Source organism: Gossypium raimondii, chromosome 11 (assembly GCF_025698545.1).
Source record: "Gossypium raimondii isolate GPD5lz chromosome 11, ASM2569854v1, whole genome shotgun sequence".
NCBI lineage: Eukaryota > Viridiplantae > Streptophyta > Magnoliopsida > Malvales > Malvaceae > Gossypium > Gossypium raimondii.
Genome location: NC_068575.1, coordinates 33,398,553 through 33,422,022, shown reverse-complemented (window position 1 = coordinate 33,422,022; position 23,470 = coordinate 33,398,553). Strand labels below are relative to the sequence as shown.

General features: G+C 33.8%; 1 protein-coding gene and 1 non-coding gene across 2 annotated transcripts; one reads left to right on the top strand and one right to left on the bottom strand.

Moving 5' to 3' along the window:
• Positions 1-669: 669 nt before the first annotated feature.
• LOC105804157 (zinc-finger homeodomain protein 2) lies at positions 670-2,227 on the bottom strand. Its single transcript, XM_012636650.2, has 2 exons — positions 1,227-2,227; positions 670-924 (listed from the first exon to the last, which is right to left on the bottom strand). The coding sequence occupies exons 1-2, from the start codon at positions 1,930-1,932 to the stop codon at positions 866-868; spliced, it is 765 nt and encodes a 254-aa protein (XP_012492104.1). The 5' UTR covers positions 1,933-2,227; the 3' UTR covers positions 670-865.
• Positions 2,228-19,563: 17,336 nt separating this feature from the next.
• On the top strand, positions 19,564-19,671 carry LOC128035036 (small nucleolar RNA R71). The gene has a single exon (XR_008191440.1). It is a non-coding gene; the product is annotated as a small nucleolar RNA R71 (small nucleolar RNA).
• Positions 19,672-23,470: the final 3,799 nt, after the last annotated feature.

Genomic DNA, 23,470 nt, shown 5'->3' with positions numbered 1-23,470 from the left:
CATGGCGTTATAAACCCACATCTGGATTTGAGCTTTGCATGGCAGAAAATATTACTGTAGCTGATGCATTTCCTTCCCAAGGTGATTCTTACATGAGCATCTGGTTAGGTTCTTAAAGTTTGACAATAAATGTATATCATATAAAGTTTGAGAACCCATTATTTTATACTATCTACAAGAATACTAATGAAAGAGCAAATATAATACTAATTAAACGAAATTTTCAGAAAAAAAAAAAAAAAAGCAGGAAGATCCCCTTCTGTACTCAAAGAAAGACTGAAAAAGTAAATGCATTACCGGGAAATATATATATATATATAAAAACAAAACAAAAGGGGGATTGCAATTGGTAACAGAAAGTAGCCCATCTGATCAGAAAACTTTGTTTGATTGAACTTAGAAATGTACCAATGCAAACAAAAACAGCACGAAAAGGAAGTGAAAACAAAACAAGTGTGCAACAAGGAAAGCAAAGTGCATTTGGGTGGAGGAAAGAAGGATCAAAAAGTGCATTCATTGATGATGCCATGCCATTATATGTTTCAAACTCAAGCTCAAACCCCCTCATTTCCCCTTCCTTCCTCTCACTTTTTCCCAAGCACATATATCAATGTTAGTGCGGCATGAAGATTTCCCTAAACAAAAAAGTTTGATTAGAAGCAAAAGATCTCATGCAAAGGACTATTAACTCTGAAATTGCAGATAAACTCACGTACAAAGGATATGTTCAATATCATACAAGGAAAATCATGGTTAATCCAATTCCTTGCTTCTTATCTCGGTTAATTACACAAAGAAGATCTTACTCGTGAAAAGCTCATAATCCATCCCCATGCTCACAAAACCTGTTAAAGCTCTTCCATGTTCACGCCTCTTGCATTGTATTGCATTGCATGTCTCCACTTTGCCTCAATGCACCATTATCTAAACCCATTTTCACATTAAAATAGAGCTTTGATATGCAACAAAATCAAAGATATTAGAACTAAAAAATCTTCATCTCATTAGAGCCAAAATTAAGTAGCCATTAACATTATGTAACAATATTAATATTAGTAACCTACCCTTCAACATCATAATAACTACAAAAGTACCAAATGTTAAACCCGCCCCCACCCCAAAGTAACCCTAAAAAATCTAACTAAAATCCCCCCAAGTTTTTCTTTTCTCATTTTTGTTTTCCACTCACTCTAAACCGTGAAGAAGGTGTTTCTAGGGTTTCTTACCAAGAGTGTTCTTGTTATTATGCATCCAAACTTTGAAGACATGCCTTTTGACCCCAGTTTCGTTGCAGAACTGTTGAACAATCGCTTCATCTTGTTTCTGAATCCGCCACCCTAACCTCTCAGCCAAAGCCAACATCTTCTCCTTTTGTTCCTGCGTGAACTTTGTTCGAAACCTCTTCCTCGAACTCCCTTGATTCGAAACATCATCTTGATCTTCCCTGCTGTGTCCTCCGCCGCCTCCTGATATCGATGGTAGGGCTAACGGCCTTTGCTGTCCTGCCATGTGGAGGCACCCCGTTGGTGGTCTAAAGTAAGGAGTGAATTGCGGTGGTTGGTGGTGGGGGTGGTGGAAGTAGAGGTCCGTCATGGGGACGGAGTGTGGGGAACCCAGCTCCGTTTCCTTACGGTGGAAGTTCCGGTGGCAGTTACAAGCTGCGCATTTGAGAGCATCGAGGGTACCTTCGATTCCAGCTGGCATGAACTCACCGCAACCGTCGACGGCGTGACCGCCGATTCCCACTGCGTGGTTCTTCAAGCACTCTCTATACCTTGGTTTCCTCTGCTGCTGTTGCTGCTGCTGACCCGTTGGAGTTATCGAACCCGGTTCGACACCTGACATTTTGACTCGAGATGAGTTTGCAAGCGGGTCATAACTCGGTGCCAAACCCATCTCTTCTTCTTGCTCCTCTTGATCCTCAAACTCCATTTCTCCCACCAAAGACAAATTTACCCCCCGCAAAAAAGAGATTTTTATAAAAAGAAAAAGCGCCCTTTTCTTCACTAATAGAGACGAAAAAGAAGATAAGAGGAGCAAGACAGTGTGACCATAATTTTTTTTCCCCTTGAACCTGTCTTTTTATCTGCAAAAGAAGCAGTTTTCTTCTCTCTTTTCTTTTCTTTTTTTTTTACCAAGGATCCTTCTTGATCACTCTCCCGTTCCAAAACAAATATCTGTTAACTCCTCATCTCATTTATTTATGTGTTGATTGGTTTTTTGTTTTTTTTTACTGAACTGTAAAATACATTGGGCTGGTTTATAAGAATTAGAGAGGGTACAGTGAAGATAGCAGGGCTGGGGTTTGTCCACTGTTGGGTACAGTCTGCAGAGCGGACAAAATAAAGGAATCCAACGCTTCACGCGCCAACCACGCTCTTCTCTCAACACTGAAACTTACGTTATTTATTTTGGATTGGAATGGGACCCTTTCAGATGGTGTTGTACTCTCGCGTAATCTCGTTACGGAAAGGTGGGACATGAAAGTGAGGTCAGGTGGCGCGTGAGGCGGCGCGTAATGAGATAGTACGGGGGTTGCAGAAGATGGGGGACACGGAATTACTTGGGGAAGCAATAAATTGTCGGTATTAAAAGCGAAGCTTGGGCACGACGTCTTACGTGTGTGCCAAAGTTTCCGACATAAGTGGTGACGCGGTGTTGGCGTCAACATGTAATTAATTTTCCCGCTAGGTTCTGCAAGAGAGAGAGAAAATTAAGGACAGAGAGGGCAATAGTAGGAGCTTAAATATGGTTATTAATACTCTCCTCTGATTCGCGTGCAAGGAACGTGCTTAGTAACTCATTAGTGCGGCGGTTTGTGTTTCGAGGTCAAAAGTGTCTTTGCCAAACCCAAACCATGCAGGCATGGCATGCACACAATAGGGTGATTGGGGGAGATGTTCTTTTTCTGACTATTGCTTTTTCTTTCCACAAAATTTCAAATAGAAATAGTGTTAGTAAAAAGCCGATTAGAAAATTTTCGGTCCAGAATTTAATTTGAATATAAAATCATAAGAAATCTACTGCTTTTCTATTGGTTCAAAATAGCCTAATGTGTACATATATATTGAGAATTCGGGATAAAAATCAAGAGGCCACAAGCTGTTTGACATTAATAATTAATGATTCCCTTCCAATTCCACCCAAAATTCATGTCACATATATATTTAAAATATAGATATTATCTTTAAAGATATAGAAATTAAATAAAAATTGAAAATGTTCCACTTGTTAAACATTGATTTAGAGTTAATTTATCCTATTTCAACATTTTCATTTTTATTTAATTTCTATATCTTTAAAGATAATATATATGTTTTAAATTTCAATTAAATGATTTATAGTTAATCATCCATTAATTTAACTTAAATAAATTTCTATTTATTTAATATAGCTTTATATTATCTAGGTTAGTTTTTATTTTAATAATTAAATATTACCCATACTTAGTTTTTAAGTTAATTTTATGTTTAAAATACATATTTTCTTAATTAAACATAAATTTAAAATTTAAATAAATATAAATTTAAGTTGTTAATTTATCGATTTTATCGAAGTTAAATTTATGAAAATATTATTAGAGATTATATTAATATTTTTACTAAAAGTGGTTCGGATCTTAGTAAATGTACTTACACATTTATTAGCAAAAACCTTTTAAGTATAAAAATACGTAAGTGCTTTTATTTTTATTTTTTAATTTTTAAATTTTTTGATAGAATTAATGTTAGGAAAAATAACTCTAGGACTTGTTCAAGTTAAATATTTACATCCAAGTATTTTTTAGCATTAATTTTTTTCCCATTTTCCATAAATATTTACATACGCCCATCAATATTTTAAATAATAAGGTGTGATAATAATAAATACTAAGTTATAATTTTAATTAGGTAATCAAAATTTAAATAAAAACTAATTAAATAAATTCTCTTTAATTTAACTTAAATATTTATTTATATATTATCTATAATATTATATATTTTAAAATTTGATTCTAACATAAATATTTAAAAAATAATAATTATCACATTTTAAGAAAATGTCCATATATATATATGCATTTTATTATAACATTTTTTTAAAGAATTTACTTGTAATGTTTTGAAGTCCACAATCTCGATCTGCGTCGTCCATTGTTGAACCTACACCGTTTCAGAGTATGAACTTCTCCTCAAAAATGATCGCTTCCTCACCATTTAGATTGTTTAGATCAAACCTCGAACCCTTCAAGATATGGAACCCGAAATCTTGAGTTTTCACTACTCTTTGCTTTGATTTTTTGTTTCTTTCAATTTGAAACTTTGATATTTTATTATTGGTTTAGTTGATGAATTCGCAGGTCTTGAATGGGTTTGTGAGGGTCGATTTTGGAGTGATGATGATGATCAAGTAAATTGGTTGATGGGTTTCAAACTTCCGATGAAGGCGGGTGATGGAAGGATGATACTTTTGGGGATCTAATGCCCTTAGTGTGGTATTTTCGTCTAAGCTACTTGTATTTTTCAAACAATTGGTCTAATAAAATATCTATTAATAATATTAATACCCTTTTATACAGTGTCCTCAATATTTTTGCATGCAAAACAAAATGAAAGTAAATATTAACTCGCTACGTATCTAACATTTAACTAATACTAAGTGATATTATGTGGTCAGATAGTAATACGGAAAGACAACTTGTATTAGTAGATGAACCTAAACATGTCTTTAGTATAATTAGAAATGGGTAAATTAATTGAAAGACTAATATGTTGTCTATCAAGTCCAATTGGGGAGATGTTTTGTCTTTGAGCATTGGAGCGGATGACTCTCAAAAGATAGAAACATAGATGTGACTGACTAGATTAACGATACATCAGATATGACCTAAGTAGAATAGATCTTAGATTTGTTTATGGATTTATCCACTTGTGAAATTCATAGTGTGACATACCTAAATCCTAATGGTGAACTATGTATGCATGACTCGTATAGTTTGATGTAAGTAAAAGCCTGAGTTGAAATAGATAAGAAACCGAAAGCTGGTGCATTGGATATATGACTTCTACAATATGTAGCATCATTCACAATAGTGAAATTCATAGCCCAGCTAATGGGTAAATGATATCCTCTCATTGGCATTACATGATAGATGAAAAGTAAACGTGACCATGAGTTGTTTGTCTTTGTGATAGATGAGTTGATTACTGATAGTAATTGACTTTTCAAGAAGAAAGATGTAATGATTATCATGAGATAAAATAGGATCATATCGGGAAAACTTTAACATCTTGATTTTGGGCCTAGTTGGAATAGTGGTTTCGGGACCACAAATCCGACAAGGAAAAATTTATTTTTCTTATATTTTTATGGTCTACGATTTCACAGAATGATTTTGTGAAAATTTTGTTCAAAAATTTTGACGTTTGGGCATTCAATTTAGTCAAAAGGACTAAATTGTAAAGGTGCAAAAGTTGAGTTATACATGTTGGAGGTGTCCAATTGTTATGAAACTTTAAATTGGAGGTCCTTATATGGTAATTAGACCATTGGTTAAGTTGGTAGACAAAAATGGACATGAGATAAGTGAAATAGGAAATTTTTAAGTTAGGGGCAATTTGGTAATCTAGTAATAAAAAGAATTAAAAAGGGAAAAAGATGACCAAAAATATCATCTTCTTCATAGTGAACGAAATCAGCAAGGGGGAAGCCATATTTAGGGTTTTTCAAGGTTCCAATCCTCATAGTAAGTGATTCTAAGCCCCGTTTTTAATGTTCTTTACGTTTTTGAGATCCCGGTAGCTTAATTTAGCTTATTCTAGCAATAATTTAACCTAGGATTTATATTTGGAAAAATACCCATAGGTGAAAAGTGTTTATTTTGATGTTTTATGGTAGAATATAAAGCTAGAAATTATGTTAAACAACTTTTCCTAAGCGATTTTAAGTGAAAACGAGTAAAACGACATAATCGGTAAAAATACCTAATGTTCATAAGTACATGTTAGAGTGGGAATTTGATGTTGGCATAGAAGGGAAAAATGTTCAGCATGTCATAAAACATAAGAATAAGGGATGATGTTTAATTTCCGAGCTTTGGGGAAAATGTGTAATTATGTAAAAGTTTAGGGGCAAAATCGTAATTTTTCCAAAGTTCGAGTCTAGGATTTTTTTGATGAATGTGAGTATTAAATAAGCTAAATTTGCTATTATAGGTCAAGAAGAATGAAATTCGGAGTTAGACCGGGGAAAGAAAATATTTTTTTGATGAATGTGAGTATTAAATAAGCTAGATTTGGTCAAATTTTGTACCGAGGTAAGTTTACAGTAAATAAATGCAATATTTCAATAATTATTATTAATTTTGTTATTTTCCAGAAATTATGTAATTACTTCATGAAATTATTTAATGTTGACTCAAGTATGAAATGATAGAGAATTAATATTAAAAAGTCCTGTTGAAACTTTTGGAAGGTATTGGATACAAATGTCATGACATTTGGGTAAAGAGATCCCATGTAAGACCATGTCTGGGACATGGCATTGGCATCCTTGAGATCATGAGAGGTCCCATGTAAGACCATGTCTGGGACATGGCGTTGGCACCGAGATGAGAGGTCCCATGAAAGACCATGTCTGGGACATGGCATTGGCACCAAGATGAGAGGTCCCCCATAAGACCATGTCTGGGACATGGCATGGGCACCGACATGAGTACATACCATGTAAGACCATGTCTGGGACATGGCTTTGGCATGTTATTATCAGAAGAGACCCGAGTATCCTTATTATTCCAATGTAGCTCAACGGGCTAGTAAACGAATCATGTGCATGAAAGTTCAGTTAAAAGTAAAAATGGCAAGCTCAGGTAAGTCATAAGAGTTAAGAACTTATTATATTATCAAATGATACTTAACGTTTCAGAAATGGAAGAGTAAGTTATGATCACGAGTTAACTAAGTATACAAGCAAGAGAATGAGAATGAGATTAATTAAAGAGTAAACTAGAGACCTTGACATTTGAGTATAATCATTTGTGTTAAATGTTGTTATTTATTTGCTAGTAAACTTACTAAGCTTAATGCTTACTTCTTTTATTTTTCTTTCTCTTGTAGTATTGCAAAGTTGCTTCAAGGATCCTAAAGAAGTCGAAGATCGTCTACACTATCAAGAATAACTACTCGGTATTTTATGATGAAACACGTTTGAGTTATGGCATGTATAGGGATTTAGCTATTTTGCATGTTTGTAATTATGACTTTGCTAAAGGATGATGTGTAAGTATTTGTTGATGAACGGTTATTAAAATGGTTAAGTATGAAGGTGTTTGTTGTTATAAAAGTCTAGGTGATAAATTATGCATGGAAATCATGAAAGGGTAAAATTTTGCAAAGAAACAGAATTCAGGCAGCACAATGACATGACTTTGAAAAATCACCTAGATGGTATAAAATGAATTAGAGGGTTAATGATATATGAAATTAAATCTTGTTGATATTATTTTCATAGAAAAATAACGGTGTAGCAAAAGAAATTTTATAATTTAAGATATGTGAATTTTGGTGAGACAGGGTCAGAATTGTGTTTGGAATCCCTAGTTCGAAGTTTAGAAAATCATTAAAATTGTAAAAAATATTTATGAGTTGTAATTTATATTTACAGATTCCTTATTGAGTCTATTTTCTGTAGGAATAAGTGAGAACACCATATGAAAATCCTATAATGAGAAAACTTATTTTTAGTGACAAGAGGTTTGAATAGTCGAGTGATGAAATAGGGGATAATTTAATTAATAAAATCTACAAATTTTCTGAACCAAAAATTCTAAAAATTTCATGGTAGGAATATTTATGAGTCTAGTTTCAGGGAAAATTTACAGAATTAAATTTCGAGTCCCGTAGCTCGAGTTATAATCAATTTAGTAACTGCTGCGCGATTGGACAAGTTTGCTGTAAATAGTGAAATTAATTTTCAAAGTAAATTTTTATGCTCCGAATTAGTGAGATAAGGTAAGTAATGCCTCATGCTCGACTCCGGAAACAGTCTCGGGTAAGGGGTGTTACAAAAATGAATTTATCCCAAAGAGATTAAGGATGTCACATCCCAAGTCTGGCGGGTTTGAAATTTAGGTTTATTCTAGTAAAATAATCTATTTGGCAAAGTGTAATCCGCCTGTATGTTTCTTTTAGCACATAGGTGTAGGCGTAAAGTAATCACTGTGTAAGTAAGTGAATACTTTACTTTAGATTATTCTGCTATTTAGAGAGAAATATTTGGTTAAGTGAAAAGGTAATTATGGTATGAGTTAACGCCAAAGGGTATAGTATGCTTAGTTTGTTCAAGCTCTATGAAGAACAGGTTTTGATAGCTAGATCTGGTTATAAACCAACTAAACTGACTGATCAAATAACATATGCACAAGATTCTCATTTATGTTTCTCTTGGAAACTGTAGACAATTAAGGATGACAGGTTCTGAAATTTGTAACACTTGTGAAGTTCCACTATGAGGACATGAGTCACATATATATGTGTGAGAAGAGTTCTGTAAAAGAGGTTTTCTTTCTGGAAAATGATACTATTTGATTCTTTTTTTTAATCCAATGGTATGTCTTCCTTATTAAGCTAGAAGCTATGGTTCTGGATCTAATCAGAGGTTATTCCATCTCTGGGTAAGTATTAGAACTCTACATGTTAGATGTTGTGAACGAGTAAATCTATAAGAGGTATATAAACAGTAAGTTGTAAGTAAAAGACTTTGCATAAGGTTGTCAGAGATTGGAATAATAAGTAAATTGTATGTATAAGAGTTGTAGTAGTGAACTTATGTTCTTTAAGTAGTTGTGTGAAACCCTTGATAGAATATCAAGACAGATGAGAATGAAAGGGTATCATGTCGTGTATAACTTGTACCAAGCAATGAGACTATAAGGGTATCCGTATGCCTAGGAAAAGATTGGAAGAGTGACTTAGTTGGTAATCCTTAGTAAAAATGAACTGGGAGGGTAGTCTTAGCTAAGGGTGATAAATCACTCAATCTAGGATAATTAATTATTTAATTAGATAATTAGGGATTTAATCGATCATAGGCTAGAGGCTCACATTGTTGACACTAGGAATAGAAAAGTCCATTAGGTTAAATTAGGTTAGTTAATTTAATTAGTTTAATTGAAATATTAATCTAGATTCACACTACTAATTCATGACTCGATTAGATTAATAATTATTTTTTGTAATTGATTTAATATTAATTTCTCCAATCCGCAATCTCTTGGGTACGATCGTTAGAATACTTACCAGTGTTTCGTTGTAAACTTAATTATATTACAATTTGACCCAAACACTAGCAAACACTGCTAATTTAATTTCTTATATTTTTGGTGTGATATTTTTACTATAAACGATAACACGTCTATAGGCGTTCAAGTTGTTGGCGCCATTGCCAGGGATTGCGACAATGAAATTTTTGTTAGATTGATTACTGTAAAATAATATTAACCAAAAGATTAGTGAGCTAGATAATATTCTAACTTTTATTTAATTATTTTTATTTTATTTTAGTGTGCAAAAAATATTACAACTATTATTTAATTATTTTTTACGGTTATTACTATTATCTTTTTTTGGTGTGATTTTTCTAATTAAATTTTTTTATTTTAAATTTTTTAGTTAATTAAATATTTTTAGTTTTATTTTTTACTTACCTTTTTTATTATCAGATTTAATCATGAATTTAGAATTTTATAGGTTAGTGTACAAACAATCCAAATTGAGTTGGTTGTACGCAGATTCGACTAACCAATAGAGTTATGATTATAAGGACGGGCAACCCAAGTGTTCTAACAAACTCCCATTTAAGCCGAGTAATTATACATCTGAATAGGATGGAGATTCAACGAACCTATGGGATGAATATGAAGTATACAAGGAGGGAATATATGAATAACGGGAGATTATGGAGAAGCGAAGATAGCTTATGCTAAAGCTTTACAAATGAAGAAACGAAACAATTACTTTGTTGGATGAAATAGATGAGCAAAAATTAGGGACATTTGAGTATCTAACCACAACTCCTTGTGATTTGTATGACTATATGTCTGAGTAGGAAAGTAGTGAGCAAGAAATCCAAAGCTAAATCAAAGAGAATTCAACAATAGTTAGATCAATTAAAGGAATTCTTTCGACAAAAATCCCAAACAAGTATTCCATTAGAAGAGGCCATACATGATGTCACCAATTTTGATCTGAAGGACCAAAATACCACCGAAAACCATTCGAGATTAAATTTTGAAAGGCAACAAGAGTTTAGTTCTAGAGAAGGGAACAAATTGAATACAACTAAAAATGTTTCTGATCCAACTAATATAGATGTAGATGTAGAAATAAAAATATAATTGACAACTAACATGGAGCTACAATCAATTTTGAATGAAAGTGTAGACGAGCTGATACACTTTATGGCCATAACTAATAAGGTGCCAATCGAAGAAATTGATGAGTTCACTTCCTCTTTTCTCATCATAGTTTTCTAGTTCATCTTCTATTTCAGATTATATTCCACGTTGAATGAAAAATGAATTTCATCGGCAACGACCCGAGGTATTGTGTTCTAAATTTGTTTTCCTCTATTTTATTATTCAGGTTTGTTGTTATTTTGGTATATTTTAAAAATTTTGGCACCACAAAAACAACACGCACAACTCATGCACCGAGAAATATTGATTCCAATCACTTTCATAACCCGGAAGTCGAGAGGTTCTATCTCCAAATGAGTGGGTGTTCTTTTATTCAGGAACGTAGGTTTGATCCCACCATGTATGCTTGCGATGATATCTAGGATTTGGTACAATCCCATCGTTGGAACAACTTTTGAGCAACCCCAACCAAACTGACGATTAATACTTGGTTATGAGTTTTATGCCTCCCTGAAGGGTAGGGAGAATCGAAAGTAATGGGGTGAGGTGATGTTACAGTTCGGGGCAAAGAGGTTCTGATTGCACCTCGTGAAATTTGTCGATATTACGATGCCCCGTATTATACCTATGACCATTTAGAGACTTTATATTTATTCACATTCAAGGATTTTGTTGCGGAGGGTATAATAGATTATTTTAGAAAAGGTGTGGCGAGTGGACTCACCATGCTAATACTAAGGTTCCCCTTAAATTCAATAGAACCATCATGTTTCTAATGGCTAAGATGTGGATGCAATTCATTTGCACCCATCTGGCACCTACCCATAATGCTTTTGACGTTATCGCATATCAAATGGTTATGCTTTATTTTATTTTACAGCGAGATCAAAGTTGTATCAACCATTGGATTTACAAAGAAATGCTAAAGTGCATACGGAGTTGTAATGAGGTTTGTGCAAGTGTACACAGTCGTTCAAGTAATAAGTAAGTAAAAATAAGTTATCGTCTCCACAGGGACTTTATAAACTTAACCGATTAATTGCAAAATTATAATTAACAACTTGATGTAAAAACTCAATAATTTGGATGGTGATGATTAAATTAAGTAGAATTAATTAGATGCAAAGATTGATCCCTATGCAATTCTAATCTAGATGTAATTTACCTAAATGTATGAATGAATGGCTTTAGCAACAAAAACAATCAACATTAAATGGGCTCGGATAATTATATTAATCAACTCAATTTACTTTATTATATATAATAATGTTCAGAAATAATTCCACGGCAACTCGATCTTTTATGAGTTTGGAAAGCAAATTAAGTCCTTTCGGAGTCTTTTACTTAGTTAAATATTCATTTTATTGATCATTTTAACTAAGGGTTTCTTAGTATTTATGTAAGGTCATAGAGACATTTATGTTTGCAACAGTTTAATTACATAAACCTAAAAACTATGCAAGTCAATAGAGCTTGGTGTGGCTAATGTGCATGTTTAAGTCTTTGATTAAATATAGAAGTTAAGCTTGGTAAGATATTCATTGCAATTTAATGCATCGACAATCACCTATCCTTCTATACCTTGTGAGCACTTAGTATTCTGTTGAATATTCATGTTAGGGATCCTAGTTCATCATTATCATATTTTATCTTATTGTTTTATTACTTCAACAACTACTCTTACAATTTATCCCATTTCTATCTATTTATTACACTGACATTGATAGACAAAAGACAACCATCCTCGTGGGATCGATATCCAACAGACTCATATCTGTCTACTATACTTGCATTGACTGTGTACACTTACACATTATTGCTGTGACATTAAACAACTGATCATCATGGAAAAATATTCATCTTCTTCACCATCAGGTAGGTTAAATAAATCATTAATGGACTTAGAAGTTAGGGATACCTTCTTTTTGCGAATAAGAACTTCAGTAGCATCTAGCTTAGTCAAATTGACGTAAAACTCTCGAACCAACTCCTCATTGGGCAATGATCATGCATTGCAAAAATAATTCCAATTGATGACATCAATCATCTTTCAAATCGGAAAAGGCACAACCATCTTGGACGATCTAGTTCTTTTGTGAGACATGGTGATTTTTCTCGAAAAACAGGCAAAATTTCAACAATGGATGAAGCAAGGGATTTTCAGCGGTGATCGACTTGTGGCAGCAATGGGCTTGTGATGGTAATAGGCGTACAACGACGATTAGTGTGCGGCAGCGATAATGTGATGGCGATATGGTTGCTCTGGCAAAAGACTTATAGCAGTAATAAGCTAGGGTTTTGCGATAAGAAAAGGATTTTGGGGAAAATTTTCAGGATTTAGGCCGACGGCTAAGAGGAAAAAGAATGAATGGCTAGGGATTAAGCTAATTGCTTGAAGGGTTGTGAAAATCATGGTGGTAGAGAGGGGTTTATATAGTGGTGAATGTTAGAGTATGCCCAAAGATCAATCATGAGATGGTTGTAATAACATACTTGATTTATCATGTTTATTAATATAAGGCGTTACCATTATTATTTCAGTTCCTTTTCTGTATGTATAAATAAACTGTTTTATAATAATGTCCTAAGAATAATATGATTATTCTTAAAAGTTCCTTAGTCAAGTATTATTGTTGGATAGGACAACGATAATGCATTAAGACTAACATGTAGTTGGTTGATGATAAAGAGTTGTCATTGATATGGAATGTCAGAATCGATGCATGAATATGTGTGTTAGAGAACAACATATTGGACTGACCCGTTATGAGTATGTTTCTTGGATTATTATGTAATTGTCACAACATTACTCATAGTGATTAATATATATATGATTCTCAGACTTGAGATCATCATAATCCCAACATCGTGAGTTGTATATTTTGATATAGTCAAACATACACCGTAACTGGTTGTTCTATAAAGGCTGATGTTGGATATACCACGATCTATGTAGAGGGATATGGTTGATCAAGATAGGATAAGCCCCTCCTACATAATGGGAGTAATATCTTAGACCACTTGATTGAGTGAGACTAGAAATGCATGGCCATGCTCAAATAAGTTGATATGAGATGTCATACTTATTTGTATATCGTAGTCTGCTTAAGATATCAAGGAACATGGAATGGACTGTGCAAGTGTGACTATTCCATGACTTTTGTCCGATCCAGAGATAAAGGACTTAAGGTTTATTGCATAAAAGGTTAATCATAAAAGGTTATATCGAATCATGAATTCTTGTGACTTAGGTAGCAATGATGCATTGCTAGATGCCACTCATTGTTTGTAACATTGGAATCGTTCTAGTATTACTGCTAACGTTACAGGAACCTACAAGGTCACACCCTATAGTTGAAATGAACGGAATAAAACATAGTTGGTATTGTGTTTGGTTGTCGCTTGAATTAAATTAATTATAGAATTAATTTAATTGGGTAATCAAATATCAAACACATTATGTACAAGGTTGTTGTACACGTTTTGAGAACATGAATATGGTTAGTATATAAATTCAAATAAATATATGGTTTACCAAAATTATATTATAATTAATGTAATTATAATTTTTGGTTTAAAATATTATTATATTTATTTTAATTTCTAGAAACCCTAAAAAAAAGATATATAAGAATCCCATTTTTTCTTTGCTTGGGTCTAGCAGTCGTCAAAGAAAATTCTTTTCAAAGCTGTTTTGGGAATTCCTTCCGTCCATAATCAACTGGGTGGATTACGTAAAGGCCGGGGTCACGATAAATTGCGGCTTGGTTCGATAGCAGATCAGACTTCTCGTTGTTGAGGCGTTGTTGTCTACTCAGAATAAACATTCGGTAATTTCGTAACCTTTATCACCCCGATTCGTTCCTCACACATGGATCCGCGGTTAGGGTCGTCGAATTTTTATATTTCTGCTACACCGTAGGGGTGCCGGCGATCCAACAGTGAATTAGGGCAAATTTGTAGCAAAATTTTAGCTACTTTAAGTGGCTTGGGCAGCAAGTATGGATGGAGGGGAAAAGTGATGGAAAAATTAGGGTTTTACGGAACCCTTATGGACAACAACAATGGGTAAATTTCTCCTCTTTGCTATTGAAGCATTAAGCCTAAACTATATTTACAAACTAGACTACTTAAAAATAAATAAACTGATTAGTACTTGGGCCAATTTGATCCCCTTTATTAAACATAAACAAATTAAATTAAATTAAAAATAAAGACAAAAAATGAAAAATAAAAATTTTGAAAATTAATTAGAATTTTTTCTCAAAAAATTACATTAAACTAATTCACAGGAAAGGTTGGAAGGGTCACAACAGTCCTGCTTAAGTCCCAATCTCCTTAGACAGAATTAATTATATGTACTAATTTAAGAAAATAATTTCTAACTTTTTATTAAATGTAAAATCATGAAAAATTAAGGGTCTAATAATTTGAACGAGATTTTAATTCGCTCAACTTCACCATCCCAATAGTGCTTGAGATGTTGACCATTAACTTTAAATGTACCTCCATGGTTGTCGTACAATTCTACAGCTCCATATGGATAAACTTTGTAGATGGTATAAGGTTATTTCCATTGAGATTTGAGTTGTCCAGGAAATAACCTTAGCCTCGAATTAAACAACAACACTTTCTAACCTTCTTTGAATCCATAAGGTTGTATACGATTATCATGCCGTCTTTTATATTTTTCTTTACACATTTTGGCATTTTCGTATGAAAATAACCTCAACTCTTCCAACTCATTAAGTTGTAACATCCTTCTCTTACCGGCTTGCTTAAGATCAGAATTTAATTGTTTCAAGGCGCAGTGATCTTTACTCTCCAATTCAAGCGGTAAATGACATGCCTTTCCAAAAATTAACCGGTAGGGAGTCATTCCTAACGACGTCTTAAAATCAGTTTGATAGGCCCATAATGCATCATCGAGCCTTTGAGACCAATCTATTCTATTAGGGCGCAGTACTTTTTCAAGAATACCTTTGATTCCATGATTCACCCTTTCAACTTGCCTATTTGACTGTGGGTGATAAGTAGTAGCAATCTTATGCTTCACATCATACTTTTCAAGCAACCACTTAAGCCACCTATTTACAAAGTGAGGTCCTTCATCGCTAATTATGGCTATAGGAGTCCCAAACTGTGTAAATACTTGCTTATGTAGGAATCGCATAACTACCTTAGCATCATTTGTTGGGTATGCCTCGACTTCAACCCACTTGGGTACATAGTCCATAGCTACCAAAATATACTTGCTCCCATATGAAGAAGGAAACAGGCCTAGAAAATCAATGTCCCATACGTCGAATAGATTAACCTCTAGAATATTTGTTAAGGGCATCTCGTTCCTCCTCGATATGTTTCTGCTTTTTTCGCCTCTATCACAGTTCTTCATATATACATAAGCATCTTTAAACACTGTAGGCCAAAAGAATTCAGCTTGTAAAATTTTCGCTGCTGTACAGAAGCCACCAAAGTGTTCTCCACTCAGAGATGAATGGCAGTGGTACAGAATCTCATCAATCTCACTTCCAGCTACGCACTTCCTGATTATGTTATCTGCACATTGTTTAAATAAAAATGGATCCTCCTAGAAATAGTACTGGCTATCATGAAGGAATTTATTCCTTTGTTGGTATGTCATTTCTCGAGGAATGATTCCAACAGCTAAATAATTGGAAAAATCAGCAAACCAAGGTGTTTCACATATTTGACTTACCTCGAAGATATGCTCATCAGGAAAATTCTCATTAATTGGAACAAGTGAAGAAGTTACCTCATTTTGTTCTAGCCTCGATAGATGATCAGCTACTTGATTTTCAACACCTTTTCTGTCTTGGATCTCAAGGTCAAATTCTTGTAGTAAAAGTATCCATCGAATTAGCCTCATTTTAGCATTTTTCTTTGTAAGTAAGTACTTAATAGCTGCATGATCGGTGAACACTATAACTTCGGTTCCTATAAGATATGAACGAAACTTGTCAAAAGAATAAACTATATCAAAGAGTTCTTTTATAGTTACCGTATAATTGATTTGGGCTCCTGTCAAAGTTCTATTTACATAGTAGATAGGGTGAAACACTTTGTTTCTTGACCCATCACAGCTCCAACAACAAAATCGCTTGCACCACACATCAACTCAAAAGGAGATTTCTAATCAGGTGTAATAATTATTGGGGCTGAGATTAACCGAATTTTTAATTCTTCAAAAGCTTCTAAACATGCTTTGTTAAAATAAAAAAACAATATATTTTCTTTTCTAAAAGCGTACATAAAAGTTTAGAAATTTTTGAAAAATACTTAATAAATCTACGATAAAATCCGACATGACCTAAGAAACTTTTAACTCCTTTCATACTAAATGGATGTGGTAATCTTTCAATTACGTCCACCTTTGCTTTATCCACTTCAATCCTATTTTTGGAAATCTTATGTCCTAAGACAATTCCCCCATTAACCATAAAGTGGCATTTCTCCCAGTTAAGGACAAGATTCGTCTCCTCGCATCTTTTTAGTACCTTTTCCAAACTACTCAAACAAACATCATAAGTGTTACCAAAAATAGAAAAATCATCCAAGAAAACCTTAACATAATTTTCAACCATATCAGTGAAAATTGCGATCACACATCTTTGAAATGTGGCAGGTGCATTACTTAAGCCGAAAGGCATTCGCCTAAAGGAAAATGTATCCTTTGGACTAATTTTATGTTGGTCTTTCGGGGCTACAACTATTTGGTTGTATCCCAAATATCCATTTAACAAGTAATAAAAATCATTACCTGCTAGTCGATCTAACATTTGATCCATATAAAGGTAATGGAAAATGATCCTTACAAGTGGTTTTGTTCAACTTCCTTTAGTCCATACAGATTCTCCAACCCGTGATAGTTCTCGTTGGGATTAACTCATTCTGTTCATTTTCTACAATCATGATCTCAGCTTTCTTTAGCACACATTGTACCGGACTTACCCAAGAATTATCTGAGATGGGGTAAATAATTCTCGCATCTAACCATTTGATCACCTCCTTCTGTACTACTTCTTTCATGATAGGGTTAAGTCTCATTTTCCCATTAATTTTACCTTTTTCACCTTTGTCTAAAATAATTTTATGTATACAGAAGGAAGGACTTATACCTCGTATGTCAGTTATGGTCTAACCAATTGTCTTTTTAAATTTATTTAAAACAACAATCAATTACTCCTCTTGATGTTCTGTCAAAATGTATTTTAAATTGGATAGAAATACCTTTAGTTCGAGTTTAGGCGATTCCTAAATTCACAACTTGGGTTGTGTAAATTCTCGAACTTCCAACTCTAGCGGTTCGAACCACAGTGGTTAATCATAACTCCTCGGATTGGCTTCCATCAAAGCCAAACCTTCATTACCTTTTTCATATTTGAATGGTTTAGGCCCTAAAGTGTTCTCCAAGGGGTCGTATTCAAAATTGCCCTTACATCCCATAGAAACTAAGGTTTCTGACTCCTCTATCACTTAACATTCTTTCGTCGGATTGGGAAATTTCATCGCTTTTAGAATGTTAATTGTTACCTTATCATTTTGAACTCGCATGGTGAGTTCTCCTTTTTGCACATCTATCAACGTTCTTCCCATGGTTAGGAAAGGTCTCCCTAGCCTGATTGGAACTTCTTTATCTGCCTCAAAATCCAACACAATACAGTCAGCAGGAAAAATAAATTTATCAACTCTTACCAAAACATCCTCGATCTTCCCTTTGAGATATGCTAACGATCGATCTGCTAGTTGAAGTGTCATAGCAATAGGTCTTACTTCACCTATTCCCAACATTTTAAAAATGGATTTGGGCATCAAGTTGATGCTTGCTCTTAAGTCACACAAAGCTTTACTTCAATATAATTCACTGAGGTTGTAAGGTATCATAAAGCTTCCAACATACTTCAGTTTTGGGGGTAGTTTGTCCTGTAAGAACGCACTGCACTCCTTTGTCAAAGCGACAGTTTCATACTCACTAAGTCATTTCTTATTAGACAAAATATCCTTCATAAACTTCACATCGTTGGGCATTTTCTCTAAAGCCTCCTTCAATGGAATGTTGATGTGTAGTTACTTTAAAACATCCAAAAACTTCTTAAATTCTACCTCTTGTTTCAGCTTCTTATGTTGAAGTCTTTGTGGATATGGAACTCTAGGTTGATACAAACAACTTTTCTGAGAAGAAAAATCTGCAAAAGAGCATGTTAGCTTTTCAGACTTCACTAGTTTAAGGTTTACCTCATTAGATATTTTAGCGTCCAACTTTTTCGTTGTAGGAACTTCAACTGTTAGTTGACTTTCTTCTTTTTCATTAGGCTCATTTTGAAGCACAGCCCCATTGGGTTCCAAAATCTTATCACTTCGCAACTCGATCACTTTGTAATGTTCCTTACCCATATTTCTCAAATTTTTTGTATCGTTTGGCAAGGCTCTTTGCGGTGTACACTACGAAGCTCAGTAGCAAACTGACCCATCTAGTTCTCTAGATTTTTCAACGTTGCTACTTAACTTTGGATCAAAATGTCATTTTCACCATGTATGCTTTCAACAAGTCTTCCAAACTTCTTGATGACTCAGCTTGAGGTGGTTTTAGGGCTTGTTGCTTAAACCATTGGGTCTGGTTGGGTCTATGCTGCATCTGATTGTTGTTTGGTCCATTTTCTTAGTTACTCCAGGAAAATTTCAGATGATTCCACCACAAAGGATTGTAGAAGTTGGACTGTGGTTCTTGTCCACTTCTATTTTGATACTGATTCCTTACATAATAAAATGCTTTAGGATTTGAATGGCAATTCTCGAAAGAATGACCATCCCCACAATATACGCAAGAAATTACATCATACTGACAGGGTGATTGAGCTGCAAAATTGTTCAAACCATTAATGGTAAACTAATTTAACATATAGGAAATAGAAGATACCTGAGTAGAGAGTGGGGTTAGTGTGTCCACTTCATGCACTCCATCTACTCATTTTCTTGAAACTGCTCAACTTGTCAGCCATTGCTAATTGTTGCATGCAATCCTCTCGATGATCTTATAAGCCTCGTTATAAGACTTAGACAAAATCACACCGTTTGTAGAAGCATCTACCATTAATCTTGTATGTGCATTGAGATCGTTATAAAATTTCTCCAGCTGGATACAATGAGGAATCCCATGATGAGGACACTTATGAAGTAATTCCTTAAAACTTTCCCATACCTCGTATAAAGACTCGTCATCTGATGGTTGGAAAGTAGTTATCTAATTACGTAACATTGCATTTTTGCTTGGTGGAAAATATTTAACCAAGAACTTTTCTACTAATTCTTGCTAGGTAGATATTGAACTATGTGGCAATGAATTCAGCCATGCTTGTGCTTGATCTTACAACGAGTACAGAAACATTTTTAACCTCAATGTGTCTCCAGTCACACCAGCTAACTTAAATGAATCACTCACCTCCATGAACAAACGAAGGTGTAAGTGTGGATTTTTCGTTGGCATACCACTGAACTGGCCCACCGATTGGAGCATTTGAAACATTACTAGTTTCAACTCGAATTAGGGTGCCTCAATATCTGGCCTTCTAATTCTCAGATTTTACTCATTGAAGAGTGGCACATCGTATTATCTAATGGCATATCCCTATCATAAACAATAAGGATTGGGTTGTGCACTTGATTGACTCCATCACCTTGTCTATCATTTTGATTTCCAAGGTCCATCTCAGCTTGTCTTTCAGCAGATATCTTGTGTCTTCTTTTTCTAAAAGACCGCTCAATTTCAGGGTCCATGGTTAATAGATCAATAATTCGATCTATGCTCATAAAACACTTTAGAAAAAAGTAAAATTAATGTCACAAAGAATGATTAAGGCAACAGTCCCCGATAATGATGCCAAAAACTTGTAAGGGGGTTTGTGTAAGTGTACATAGTCGTTCAAGTAATAAGCAAAAATGAGTTATCGTCTCTATAGGGACTGTATAAGCTTAATCGGTTAATTGCAAAATTATAATTAACAATTTGATGTAAAAACTCAATAATTTGGATGGTGATGATTAAACTAAGTAAAATTAATTAGATGTAAAGATTGATCCCTATGTAATTCTAATCTAGTTACAATTTACCTAAATGTACGAATGAATGACTTTAGCAACAAAAACAATCAACATTAAATGGGATAGGATAATTATATTAAGCAACTCAATTTACTTCATCCTGCTTAGCAATGTTCGGAAATACTTCCACGGTTAAATATGCATTAAGAGTATTTTACTTAGTTAAATATGCATTTCTTGATCATATTAACTAAGGGTTCATTAGTATTTATATAAGGTCACAGGGACATTTATGTTTGCAACAATTTAATTACATAAACCTAAAAACTATGCAAGGTAATAGAGATAACTAAAGATATTACGAACCTCAACTTAGTCAGGTTCAAGGATCTAAATTGAGCATTTTACTTTTCAATTATGTGTCTACTAGCTGTCGTTTGGTTAGGATCGCTCAGCTAATTTGAGTGCACCTAATCATGTATGAATGAAATGCATCATGATATTAATTGAAAACATGATTGACTAAGGCCTAGACATGTTAAACAGGAATAAAATAAATCTTATTAAATTAACATAATCATCCTAGCAAATAGGATTTAAAACATCATTGTTGATGTCAAAAACAATAAACGCAAAAAAAACATAATTAAAATAAATAACGAGAGGAAAGAGTAAACTCTATTCAGTTAATAGTGTTTCGGATCTATTCTAACTGATTCAGTTAAGTAGCCTTTTGGATCTATTCTGACTGATGCGCTCCTCAATTCTTCTTGATACTTCTTTTGCTAAGGAGTTTCTAAAGTCGTCGGTTAAAGAATGCTTTTGACGAAGCTTTTGAGGCTAAAGGATGGGAAAGAGATTGGCGACTATGTAAGGGAAGGAAAATGAAAATGGAATGTAAAGAAATTCTAATGAGAGAAGAGAAATGAGATGTGAGGGATAATTGATTAAGGGATTGGTGCATGATATTTATAGGTGAAGGTAAGAGGTAGAGTTATCTAAAAATAGATTCAAAATTCCTTCTTTTTTCTACCACACATGGCCAACCATATTTCAAGGAGAAGGGGATGACTTAGTCTTCTCAATTTGAATTCAAACCAAGGTTATTAATAGCCACAGGGTGGAAAGTTTCAACAGTAAGTTGTTGGGCTGATTTCTAATTATTTCTAACTATAAGGACTTTCAATTAAATACCCCAAAGCTTGCTTTTTGGTAGTCGTCTACTTGTGCCAAAACTTGGCTTTAGTTCCCCTTTATTGGATGGTTTTTCAGTCCAATAATGTAGCAGACATGTTCATCTTTTAGCACCTCTTTTATTGGGTCAAATTATCAACCTCATGACCTAATTTGCATGGTCTTGTTGTCCACATGAATTAATTTGTGCATTTCCATGTTTCATTCACATTAATCACATATTTAATGGTCCTCCTACATAGTTAAAAATCACATATTAATAAATTAACATGAAATAATATAAAATATGTTAAAAAAATATGTAATTAAACACAATTTCACATACTCATTAAGTAAAATTCACTTATTTTAATAACAATTACTCAAGATAAACATATTTATTAAGTAAAAAGGTGGTAAAAATATATAGAAAAACCCTATATAATTTCAAGTTTACAGGAGCTGCAACCAAATTATGTACTTTTCGCAGGTGATCATAGCTCTATGTCGATGAGCGAATGTTCCAATGTCTCCCATGAAACCTTTCAAATGATCGACGAGGAGCGTGATTGGTGACAACCTATAAGGCTAGTTTATTGAGCTCCACCGAAAGCAAAATAAGGAGAAGTAACAATGAATTAAATATAAAAGCGATCCCCAAAGGTCGATGAAAAGAAAGAGTAAAGCATAGATGTCCAAGATGACGAGACTCACAAACATGCTAATCTCCTGTGTGACATTTTAATTTGTAAGATTTGGGTGCAAGATATGGGTGACATTTTCATTTGCATTGTGGAACATAATAGATGGCCAACACCTACACCAATCCCAGACATGTTCGAGTGATTTCCACTATTGGGCGAGGAGGGCGGCAACGAAGAAGAAGAAGAAGATGATGATGATGAGACCCTAATCGTGCCACCGTATTATAAGCGAGCATTGCGACAAGACTGTTCATCAATGAAAGGCGTGGTGATCTACGACTCGAGCCATCACAACCCGACCGAAACTTTAGGAAGGCGAGTTACTGTAGCGTCGGCAGGGTGCGAGTGGGGCAAAGCACCAATGGAGGAGTCAGAACCTAATTTCTACTAATTCTAAACAGTTTTAATTTTTATTTTGGGTTTATATTTTCAAGACTTATTTTAATTTTGGTTGGTTTTTTTTATTATATATATAGTTTGTGTTTAGTTTTTTTTTGTTGGAACCCTATATTTTTTTATTGCACTACAAGTATGAGCTAAATCGCGAGGAGTAGTCCCACCAATTGAGTTGCACGTATCATGCCAATCAAGTAACCTCTTTCCTTAATATTTTTAATTGCAGATTAAGAACAATGTGCTGGATAAAGTGTAGGGTGAATTAGGAAAATTTTTAAATCTTTTCTGTGATATTACTTTATTTTCTTTCTTTTGTTTTCAGTTTTTAATTTCATGTTTTCTATGTGCTTGAGCTTGTACAAATAGAAGTGATTGGTTAGGAGCATATACCTAGGTTGTTTTTGTAAATCGTAAATTTAGCCTAAAATTAAATAATTAAGGTTGTTTATATTAGTTCAATTTATTATACTGTAAGTAGGAAAAGAGATTAAATATACCAAGTGATAAAGGTAGATACAAATAGGTAATTATAGTCGTAAAAGTATAGGATTTTCAAATTAAAAAGAAGCTACTCAAGAAAATTCATGGTTATTGAAACAAAGAGTATAACTAGTATAATGCTTACAAAAAGTGCCTAAGAAAATCACAATCATATTGGTACAAATAAATAAAAAAATTATCATAAGGGATTATACGAGGAAATATTACTACATTAGAGTTCAAAGTATGAATAAAAATAAATTGA

Coding starts and splice junctions, on each gene's coding strand:
- LOC105804157 (XM_012636650.2), bottom strand. CDS start 1,932: ATGGAGTTTGAGGATCAAGAGGAGCAAGAAGAAGAGATGGGTTTGGCA. Junction 925..1,226: donor TAATAACAAGAACACTCTTG/GTAAGAAACCCT, acceptor AAATGGGTTTAG/ATAATGGTGCATTGAGGCAA.